This window comes from Atractosteus spatula, chromosome 11, assembly GCF_055471065.1.
Source record: "Atractosteus spatula isolate fAtrSpa1 chromosome 11, fAtrSpa1.hap1, whole genome shotgun sequence".
Lineage (NCBI taxonomy): Eukaryota > Metazoa > Chordata > Actinopteri > Semionotiformes > Lepisosteidae > Atractosteus > Atractosteus spatula.
The window spans coordinates 29,600,127-29,612,278 of NC_142716.1; the positions used below are offsets into that span (position 1 = coordinate 29,600,127).

General features: G+C 39.1%; 1 protein-coding gene across 2 annotated transcripts in view; it reads left to right on the forward strand.

The window, feature by feature from the left end:
* elavl4 (ELAV like neuron-specific RNA binding protein 4) overlaps positions 1-12,152 on the forward strand; it is a 72,446-nt gene that overhangs the window by 36,601 nt on the left and 23,693 nt on the right. For both annotated transcript variants that reach the window (XM_088926749.1, XM_088926750.1), the window contains exon 4: positions 10,867-10,970. In XM_088926749.1, coding sequence (XP_088782875.1) covers positions 10,867-10,970 — 104 coding nt within the window. The remainder of the gene's footprint in view (positions 1-10,866; positions 10,971-12,152) is intronic.

Below are 12,152 nucleotides of genomic sequence, written 5' to 3' on the forward strand. Positions count from 1 at the left end.
ATAAAGGTCGCGGAAGCTCACAGTTCAGCTCCAGGTTGAGACTGTGAATAAGATTTTGTTTCTAAGATATTTGGCTAGTTAAAGAATTATTATTGTCATAAATGTGTTTTTTCAATTGAACATTTTGGAAATGCCTTATTTTCAGCAGAAGCGAAGAAAGTTAAAATGCTACAAATGGGTGGCACGGTGGCACAGCGCTTAGCATTGTGGGCTTGCAGTACTGGGGCCTCGAGTTTGTTCTGTTCTTGGGGTGCTGACGGCATGGAGTTTGCAAGTGCTTCCCGTTTTCATGTGGGCTTCCTCCAGGTGCTCTAATATTTATTCACAGTCCCAGAGACATCCTGGTGGGTTAAAGGCTTCTGGGGAAAATGGCCCTAATTTGTGCATGCATGCGTGTCTGTGTTTGTGTCTTTGTGTGCCCTGCAATGGACTGACAGCCCATCCACGGTGTGTTCTGACTTGTGCTCTTTGCTTGCTGGGATAGGCTCCAGCTACCTTATGCCTCTGTAGTGGGTATGAAGGTCAGACAATGAATGGATAGGTTTTGACTAAAGAGAGAAAAGATGAGGTGAAATTGTGTTCTTATACCCCTGATCAAGAATCTTTCATTCAGATTGCTCCACTGAATGCCCTGTACAAAGTTGTCAAGTTGTCATTCGAATTAGAATTTGTCTTTAATTAGCTTATCCGGTAAAACAATGGAACAAAATTCAAATTTATACAGAAATGTCTGCTATCTATCGCATCCAGAGTCTCCAAAATGTATCAGATATCTCAGTAGCCAAAATGTCTGGATTTTTTTTCCTATGAATATAAGTTTCAATGGCTTAAGATATTTAAGCTTCCAAGTTTTTCCCAACTTGATCATATTCTTTTTTTCCTGAATACACATACGCAGGCATTTCTTTAAAAAACAAACACAACAATGAGGCTTCGATCTGTGATCCAACATTTTGAACTCCAGCCAGGATCGAGTCACTAGCTGACCTTGACCAAGATTTCCGAAGCACAAAGTAAAATTTTCACAAAACAGATCTAGTCACATAGCAGGGCCATTATGTGACTTCACCACAACAAATCTTTAAACCAAAACTGTGCTTTTGCCTTTTAAATAGATTATCTGGCATTAATAGCTCACCTTGAGTGATAGTTGCCTAGCATGTATTATATATCGACTTATAGGTAATCCTTTACTGTTGCAATATGTGGTTTATTTTCATAATCGAACCAAGCATCCACCAAATACCTTACAATTCAAAATCCTACGGTGAACACCAGTGCCTCTCTGGCATTTTTTTACAATACACATTCTAGGCAGGACAATCTGTCATTGTTATTGTTTTTTGATTGTCTATATATTTGAACTAGTATCAGGTGTTTAAAGATTATGGTAATGTCTTTGTCCAAATTCAAATCCTGTTTGCTTTGACTAGGCTGAATCCCCAACAGGAATGCAAGGTTTGCCTCTTTAGCTCTTAAAATATGCTCTCTTTCTTTTTAACTTGGTAGAGCATTGGTGCAGTGGTGTGGGGAGTGAGATATTTTTAGATCGCAGTCAAGAGAGTGGCACCTCTTCTGCCAGTATGTGTTAGCAGTCTTTTCAGTTTTATACTAAAGCTGTAAAAATCATGCCAGGCTGGGGCAAAAGCTGTTTACCCTAACACAAAATAAATGTTGTAGGAAAGGGATAGAGATGGAACAACACAGTTAGGTTTAAAGAGCAGCAGTGCTGTAATATTTTTCTGCAGTACTCCTGACTAGAGTCTATAGATACAGCCTTTTTGATCCCTGCTGAAGAGAGCTGGTCTGGCAGTAGCAGAATCGAGCCTGTGATGTGAGAATGCTGTATAGTGTGTTGGAACAGCAAGCAGGCATAAAGATGCAGAGGCTTTACTGTAGCTGTATGTCATCTTGAGTTGTTCAGTAGTACCTGTGCTCTGCAATAAGAAAACAATTCAGGGACATATCAAATATTATGTCTGAAGATGTCACATCTATGACAAAACACTAAATGGCAAGTCCTTATTTATTAGCTTGCACATGTACACATGTACTGTATGTCAGTCAGGACCTGACAGTCATACTGTACATTAGGTTGATATTTCCTCTTTGAAAGTCGAATAATTACATTTGGAAAATGAGGACAATTTCAGAATTATTAGGAGTATTTTGGGAGCAGGATCACATTAACACACAAGAAACTGGGAGATCAAATATTATTAATTTTCCAGTTACCAGTGACCACAGTCATCTCTCTGGCTCCCTTTGTTTTGTGTTGTTCTTTTGCCCATCATTTGCTGTCAAGAGTCATTTTTCTTACTCCACCTTAGAGCTTAGACATTTCCCGTTTCTTGCATAGCAGAAACACTGCATTAGAAACCGACAGGAGGAGAGTGCATTTGTTGTGACAATTTGAACTATTTTCTCCCCTCCTCCCCAGCTTAAATGTGATGAAATTTAAGACTGGCAAAACAGATTTGCTTGGGTTTTTACTGAAGGGGCTTTATCCTGTCAAGGTATGTTATCATCAACTGTTCAAATAACTGTCATTTGTCTTCTACTGGAGTGATTTTTCTACTCTTTGCTTCCTTAGAATAGTCTTTTAAAATCCAAATCAACTCATATGGTGCTTTCCCTCCAAATGGGTTATTGAATATATGGCCATGAAGTGGGGATTTGTTTGTAGTACAACCTAAATTGGGTAGAGAGCTTAGTATAGCTGATTTGGTCTGCATTAATTTTGGGTCAATAGGAGTGCAATGTTACCAACAAAAGTGTTTATTGGGAAGTTTTTTGTTCCCCTTAAAAAGAAACCAAATTCGCTTGAAGCTTGGCAAATGGCAGCAAGACTTTGCAGTGTGAAAATACTAGCAGCATAAAGGGGAGCTGCAGGCCCAATTTCTCAGACCGGTTATTAAATCTCAGTTAAAAAATAAATTTATTAAGGGTATTGCAAAATTTTATAAATTCCAAAATTAAGCACATAACCGTGAACTTTGTGAAAGTAATGTATAGAGCCATATTGTCACAAACCTCTGGTCTCGCACATGGGCGAGAATGAGAGTTTGCGCGAATTGCGATGTGAAACTGCCCTTCCTGCTCACTAGTCACTATAATGACTAGTATAATGTGATGTATGAGTGGACAAGTACGGGTTGTGTAGTGGACATTTCACTGCAGAAATGTTCCACATGATCTGCATGCAGAGTTAACAAGAAGTATTTGTCTTCTTGTGAAGTAGATGAGATGTAAAGAGATGTACAGTATTCACAATTCTGCTTGTCTATAATGTCACAGGGCCGCTTCATCTTACCAGATGTTTTGTTGCCTCGTGCTGAATCTCAGAATATGGCACTACATTTTAAATGTAAATTTGTATTTTATGTATATTTTACTTTCATTGTGCTTTGAATTCCACTCATAAATGCTGATTCTTTCTAACCCTGAAATATAATACCCTGAAAAATAGCTTTGCATTTTTTTGGCTTTAAAGAAATGACTCTGTGTCACTTTTCAACTGCAGGTAGTATGCATTTGTATCAAAACTGGGGGCTAGTAGCTCAATTTATAAAGAAAGTGTTAATGTAACACAAACTGAAACAAACAGATGACACCAATTTTTCTCAAACTCTTCAAGCTGCATTATCAGGACATGACTTTTAAAACATTTACAGCATGTGGATTTGGGGGGAGGGTACAGATTTTTCCTTAGAACTTAGTTTTGATTTAATGAATAAACTAAAAAAAATAAAACTGGAAGATAAAAGATTTGTCCCAGTTTAAGATAATTCATTGTGCTTTGCCCTCATCTTTAATTGTTACAAGGGAAAACGGAACATCTCACAATTTTTAGAAAAGTCTTCAAAATGGGGCTTATACTCATTTTCTTTTAAATAAAGGACATAATTGTTTTGAAGTTGAAAATGTGCTTTTTGACACCGTTTTCAGCTTGCATTGTAACTAGGATTGCCCAGAGGCATGTGGCCTTTTGCATGTTAGGGAGTTAGATGGTTGTTTGTTGATCATTCCTCCACTGGATACTAACTCTCCTCTATGGCATTACTGAGCTTGCACTATGTGAAATGAATGGCTTAGCAGGGTGTATTGAAAAGAAACCATTGGTACAAGGCTTGTGCAGCTGAAATATGTTGACTGACTCTTTGCAATTTCATCTAAGGATTGAAAATCATTTTGCTTTAAATATCATTCATGACAGAGTCTGTGGAAAGTTTAGATACACTCTCCATCCCATACAGTATGTTTTTTGTTGCTTCCTCAGTTCAATATGAGGTGCTCGGGCAGGAGGTGTAGAGGTCCCATCTTAGAGACAGAGAGAGGAATGGAGGAACACAGCATGTGCTTTTGGCCATATGGTCACTTGCTCCATTGTCAAACAGTGGGACAGCAGTACGTTTCAGGAAAACGAAGAAGCAGTTTACTCACAGCTCTTCCACTGGACCACAGTGAAGTGCGTAACCGATATCTTTTCAAAATGAATTAATGCATAGTTAATTATGCACATCACATGTCCCACTTTTCTTGTCTCAAGGGCCTAAAACAAAATTCAGCATATTCAAAAAGAGATGACTTTATTTACTGCATGGATCATCACAGATATCTAATTTTTCTTTTACTTTTAAGTGTGAAAATAATAATGGATCATCATTTCATAACCATAACAACATTAAGGCTTAATGAGATCTATATATACTGCTGTGCTTATCAGGGTCAGTAGCTAATGGGAACATTTCAGGGAAAGAGTACAATAAATAAAAGAAGCTGTTACTGTAATGTTTGTATCTTATACACCAAACTAATTTTTTTGTAATGTATAATATATAGTAGCTTTAACCCTGACTTTTACAGGCTTAAAACATTTCTTTATGTTTTGGACACATACAAACATGTTTGGGAATTGAATTAGAAAGTCGGTAGTAGATTCATCCTCATTAAAAGCTCATTAAAAGAGTGATGCATCAATTTAGTATTGCAATTTAATTGACAATTAAAAACCATAAGTAAATATAACCATTAGTATAATTAAACTGTATGATGGTAATTTCTTTTGCATGCCCATCCTTTAGGGCATTTTCATTGTATTATATAAATGGAAGTGTTCTCCAAGTTTTCTGTTCAAATTCCCAAAAGTTTTTCCCAGAGCACTGTACTGTATGTGGGCCTGCACCCACTGTACAGCAGAACATTAGATATAAAACACACAAGAGCCATGGAGCTAACACAAAACAAGTTAGGCACTTATATCTGAACTGCATAATAAGGTAAAAAAGAACATTTAATCTAGTACAAGGTTGGGTTTAAATGTTGGTTATTTGGTTCCCATAACAATCCCTCACTTTGTTTCTAACTCAGCCAGTTATATTTTTGAGTATTTTCCCATTAGGTGCGCAAACACCCCCAAGATAGTGTAAAATCATAGCTCATACCTCTGTCTGTGTTTTCTGAAACAGGTAGATGGCTCTCAAGTGTCTCCATCCTGGTAAAATCTATCCTCAAACCACAGAGTTGCAATTGAATTCAATTGTGAGATTTATTGCTAATTGACAGCTAAAATTGGAAACCACTTCAGGTAAAATTGAAACCCACAGATGCTTCCCCCCCGAGTTCCATTGTTTTCTGACACACAGAGAATATTATTTAGTTTTTCCAACACCTATTTTCCTTTGTTGCTGTGGATGGGAAATAGGCTTACTGCTGCTACCTGGCCTGTCTGCGATGGCTATTTCAGGCACACTGCGTAGTGGGCTGGAGCCACTGAGTTGTTTAAACTGGAGATCTACCAATTGTTGTGACACGCTTTGCCAAGCCTGCCTGCCTGTGTTTGCCCACAATCTGTGCTGCGTTGCTTTCCTTCCCACTCAAGAGTGCGCTAAAGGGGAACAGAGGGGGGTAGGTAATAGCTAACATTTCTGTTCTTATAGCAATTATTACAAAAGCTTTTTTTTCCAGTGCAAAGAAAAAGGGGGCATATTTAATTCAAGAAGACTGGGCTTTAGACACAGCACTATGCACTGTTAGTGCTGTATGTGTGCCTGAAAACCCTCTTGCAGTGTGTGTGTATGTGTATAATCCTTATAAATTATGGTAATGAATACTAATTAGCTCTTGCAGTTTCACAATGCTGAGGGGGGTGGACCTGTCTGAAGAGAGTTCTAATTACGACTTTTGTGTAAATAAAGTCAAAGTTCGCGGCCATTTGTACTTTGCATGGAGCACCTGCCAGCTAATATTGGGTTGCTCTTGGGGAGGTTCATCTTAAAATGTTGAAGGGTGCAGAGAACTGCAATAAATTAAGACAAGGTGTTTTTCCCAGAAAAAGATCTGAAACCTAATTTAAGCAAGTGAGCCATTGCAGTTGCCAGGAAAAAAAATCTTATGACAAGTGGCATAAACAGATTTCCCAAGAACTATTTTAGAGGCTGTTCTGCAAATTTCATCGCCAAGCTCCAGTTTACTTTTTATTTGGTTTATTTACCATGTACAATGTGTACCATGTATGTTAGATGTCATCTCATGTGATTTAGTTATTAAACTATTTAGAATTTTATTTTTTATGTATAAAGTGATAGGTAGCACAGCAGTGCAGTAGTTAGCATTGCTGCCTCACAGTGCTGGGGCCCAGAGTTCAAATCTGGACCTAGGGTCGGATGTGATTGTAGTTCGCATGTTCTCCCAATGTCTGTGTGGGCTTCATCCAGATTTTCTTATACCCACAGTCTTTGCTTGGTAGTTTAATTGGCTTCTAGCATGAGTGTGTGCGTGTCTGTGTTTGTTTGTTTTTTTGTGCAGTGCAATGGACTGGTGTCCCACCAGCGTGTATCCTGCTTTGTGCTGGTTGCTTGTCAGGATAGGCTCCAGCTCCCCATGACCCTGTTTTGGTGAAAGAGTTTAGAAAATGGATTAAATGATTGATGTATAAAGTGGTGCACCATCCATGTAACTTCCACTAATCAGAACCTCAGAAGTTCTCAGAAGTACTGTTGAAGACATAAGAGTCATCCATTCCCAAAAATGTTATTCACTAATTTACTTGGTGTGATAAACAGTAATAGGTAAAACTACCTACTTTACAATTATTTCCCTTTTGTTTCTTGAGCACTCATTCTTCCAATAAGTGGTTATTTTTTGGAAATTAAATAAGACTAGACCTGGGTTGTCAGTAGTCATATCTGCAACTGTCCAGCCTTTGTATTGCAGTGTATTTTGTGGAAATACTGCATAAGGTTAGATATGCAAGATTTGTCTGCAATAATGTGTACCTCCACTGGATTCTGTGGGTTGTTGCATTTTCTTGAAGTGCAGATAGTATTTATGCCTGGATTCTGGTTTCATGTGTCTCACATGATTAAACCACAAGGTGAGTGTTTCTCATTCAATGTTCCTCAGCACACTTGTGTTAGCAGGCGTGCGTGTATGTTACATTATTCAGGAATCTGTTGAAGTGTGAGTATAAACTTCTGATTTCCTATCCGGAAGTTGTGTATTTGGTAGCCTTCAACTTTGTCTTTTTGGAACATGCTATTGGGATTCTTGACATCTGCACCTCTGCTCAAGCCTGTGTTTTTCTTTCTTTCCTTGCACTGTACACGTGTCCCTGCAGTTCACTGTGTATCACAGTATGTGGCATCTGTGTTTGTATCCCAATGTGTTACCTTTTGCCACTGTGCATTTATAAGAATGGAAATCCGTCTTTCCCTGAGCACAGAAAGAACAGGCATCGGACAAGTCCGATGATGCCCGTGTCATTAAGTGTCCGGATCCAACTCTTTAATGACCTCAGCCTGGTCCTCAGAACTTGTGTTTGTGTGGAATATGTTAAACAAAAAGGAAACAACGTGCCTCACAAATTTCATGCTGGGCAATGCCAAACCCACCATCTATAAGACCTTGAAGAACAAGATCTCAGTGAGGATGTTTGTGACGTTAGTGAGGAGCTAGATTAGATTACAGTTTCTGGATTATAAACGACTGAAGAGTGTGTGTTTGAGAACAAAAATTGGAAATTGGTGTTTTTCACTTGTAAATATTGAGCACAATGTCTTATTGGTAGGGAGTGGGGCATACAGTATTTGTATTTTTATTATATTCAAATAGGGATATCTGTGTCAGCATGGATAGCTTGCAGAGGAACAGGTTTATTCCAAAGGAAAAGAAAAGAGACACAACTTTTCGGCTGTGTGACACCTGAAGAAGGCTCCACAGCCAAAACGTCTCTTTTCTTTTCCTTTCAGCACGGAATAAACTTTTTTATTACATTTGCTATAGGAGGACCTATGCTTTTTTATTGTTTGGGTATTTTCACTCGAATTTTAGTCATTTTTTTCTCCATGTGTCTTAACGAGGTACGGTTTCAAACTCAAAAGTCACTGCCAGCTTGTGTGTGTGTCAGTGCGCGCGTGATGACGGGAGAGAGCCGGGCTGCTTTCCCTGGTGAGAGTGGAGATCCGGTATGGGGGCTGGCTGCCGGTGGGTGGAATCCCCCTTTGGAAACACCGCTTCAGGAAACAGCTGCTGCTGCTTGTCCTACTTCTCAATCTACCCGGGGGAGCCGAGCAGAGAAGCATCACGCTCAGACTGCCAGCAATGCCAAGGGGGCAATTAGGTAGAGAAAGACAAGCCAGCCCAGGACTGGTGGAGAGCTACAAAGGGAAAACACCAAAAAAGATCCTGCTGTTCAGTTTGTATAGGGAGAAAAAGATATTACTAAGGGCTCTAAATTATTGTGCTTTGAAAAAGGCTTTGGAACAATTAAAGGTTAGCTTTCCCACATAAGCACTAAGGAATGACCTGTGGATATGTATGTGTTGGCTGCAGGGTATGTAATTCGGGATGGATTTTGATAATGACATATTTTGAGATGACTGAGCAGTAATCATTATAATGTATCCAAGAAAAGACAAATGAAGGGACAGATAGCTATCTGTATCTCAAGTGATTGCAGCTTCTGTTACAGCCTCTTTGTTGAGGGTTGGCTTGGAGTGCAGTGCATTAAGGAGTGTGACGTCTGTGAGGCTCAGTCCCCTTTAACTCAGAAATAGAATGTGCTGGAACGGTGCTTGAGAGCCCCGCAGTTTGATTGCATTTCACTGGGAATTGCGACTACATCATTAAATGCTGTATAACTCACATAGGGTGTGTTGTGTGAATACAGTCCAGAAGTGCGCCTCATTTCGGCTAACCTTTTGTAAGGCTACACTTGTCAAGTCTTGTGAAGTAACACAGGGGAAAGGGTGGAAAGAGGGGGCCGTGACAGTCTGCTGTGTATTAACTAATTGCCTTATACCCAGAGAATCGAGGGGTTAGCTATGTCACTGAATTGCCCTGCAAGACACTCTGATGAAAAAAAAAATGGAAATTTCTAATAGCAGTCAGATCAGTGTCAGAGGGGGAAAACTAAAAATAGTTAGGAGCTGGAGCCGTCGCAGTTAAGGACAGGGGTTTTTTAATTAACACTGGGAAATGGTAATCCTTGGTAATCCATTGAAAGTGAAGGAGCAGCATGATGTTTGATGTGAGAAATACAGCTCCCTTTTGGCCCAAAGCTGCTGTTTGGATTGTGTTTATTTGGTTGAGTACTGCTGTTCTACATTTGTGATTCACTTTGTCTTTACACTGTAGACTTACTACTGTCTGTTTCAATTAGCGAGGATAACTGCACTGCATACTCTGCACTGCTCCGCTCAGAGTTCTTCATGACAAAGCTCTGTGGCTGGATTTTTAAAACAATCACACTGCCATACTTTTATTTGCTTCTTGGCTTTCAAAGTGAGGTCTGTCTTGTTGACGGCCGTTTGCTTTCCTTGAATTTTGCACGAAGCCCATGGGGAGTTAGTTGACGTCTGAAAAAATATGAAAGAAAATTAAAGAAAAAGGTTGCTAAACTGGATTGATCTGTTAGATTTTTTATTTTTTAGAAAAAGTCCATCAGTAAATACACAGCGATCAACCATTACGGTGTTCCAGTGATTTTGTATCTGCATTTTTCCCATTAAAGCTGAAGCTCATTTAGTCCTTCACAGAAGAAACAGGACTATGAATATAAATGAAGTGAACAATTACTAGATTAATCAGCCTCGGAGAGTTTATCTCTCCCATTTCCCCTTCTAATTTTGAACCGCAGAGACAGCCACGAAATGCAAAACCTGTGCATGACCATTAGGTCAGTCTCCAGATTTCACGTACAGAAATGGCGATCTTGTAGAGAATGACTCTACGCATTCTTGTGCCAATAATGGCAGGTGCTGCGCAGCATTTCCTGAGATGCCTTCTTGCACTGAGTGAGGATGGCTGACGTCAGAGTGCTGACACTCTCCATCCCACAGTCAGCAGTCAGGCATTCAGCTGAGATCTGCCAGAGAATAGCAGGATGAGCCTGTCATTCCAGGCCCTGCAGAGAGCCGCAAACAGAGAACAGAGCGAGTTACAGGCAACAAGCATTCTTGCCTCTTCGTTCTTTCTTCATATGGGATTTTCTTTCTACTTTTTTCTCTGAAAGGCGACAAGAACAGACATCTGCACCTTTCTTATACCTGTAAAAGTAACTTCTATGAGTGATGGTTCAATGCCTTATTACCTCCCTCCCAAAAGAAATTCAAAAGTCCCAATATTCACATCTCAGTTTCCTCATTTGTTTCTGTGTCCCACGTTATCCATTCAATGTTCTCTGTACTGAAGCTCAGTTATGACTGATTTTCCACATATACACATAAATCTCTTTCCAGGGGTCCCTTGGGACGTCTTGCAGCGTATTTTTACACACCTTAATGCTCCACGTTGCTTTCAAGGGAACAGAGAGATACAGTTAGGGAGTTTTCTGATGTGTCTAATGTTCTCTTTGTTTGATTTTAGGACAGAGCTTGGGCTATGGCTTCGTAAACTACATTGATCCAAAGGACGCAGAGAAAGCCATCAACACGTTAAATGGACTGAGACTTCAAACCAAAACTATCAAGGTAAGAGGCTGAAAAGTAGCTGCTGGACTTCATCACATTTGTCCTGTTTTATTCATTGGTTGTTCACTAGACTCTGTATCTTACCAAGCCGATGTCAAGGTCATTAGATGGCACTTGATGGGATGAGCTAAAACATACATACTGTAATAAACCACCAGACTCTTCCAGCTACAGTATGTTTTCATTATTATTTTCATAGATTGTTGCTCCAATGCCATATTTCTCACATTTTCTACCCTGTGGTAAACCCCTTCTAACGCCTAAATACTGAAAATTAATTCCCTTTCTGTTTTGCATATGTAAATTATCTCTTGCCAGATCAGAACATTTTTTTACTTACACATTTGCTTTTAGAAACCCTGAATCAGATCTTGCTCTTATGCCAGAAGCATTGTATTCACTTAAGAGGCAGTCTGCTCTCATTTAAGCATGGGAAGGCACATTCAAAGGCAATTTTAAATTTAAAGTGAGTAGATGAGGTCACTTTTTATTTTCTTTTTAGTGTCCTTTCAATGATTGCATTCATTTTATTTTAATAAAAAGGCTGCAACAAAATGTTGATTTTGAACAACAGCGATTCATATTTCCCATCACCAATTGTACTTCAGCAGTGAATAAAACAACACCTCAAGTGTGCAGCACTGGATGAAATATTGTACAAAGGGCAAAGAGCTGCAGCCTAGCTAGTTATCTGCATGCTACAAAGAAAATACCTTAATGTGGGGGTTATTCATAAAATGTGCCCATTAAATTGGATGTCTTTTTTTACTCATTCATAAAACCACATTCAGAATAAATAATATAAAGGTCATGTTTTACTGGCACATTAACAGTGACAGAGAATCACTTGCAATTGGCAATTGTATGAGTGTCCAGGTCTGATTGATGTTAAAGTGATAATGGGTTGTGGAATTCCAATTAATAAGGAAGGCACAGGAAGCTGAAATTCTCCACTTACTAACGTATTATTCTAAGAGGGAAGCTTGTGGAAAAGACAAATTATCTGAAGCATCAATAAAAGAGTGAAAACACATGGGTAGGAGCAGTGTTGAGATGGTCACATATCTTCACATGATTCAAAACATGTGAGGGAAAAAGGTATTAATTTAATGGCTCCATAATTATGCCCCAGAACAAAAAAGAAATTATTTTGTATTTTGTTTCAAGATCTCACAAATAAAA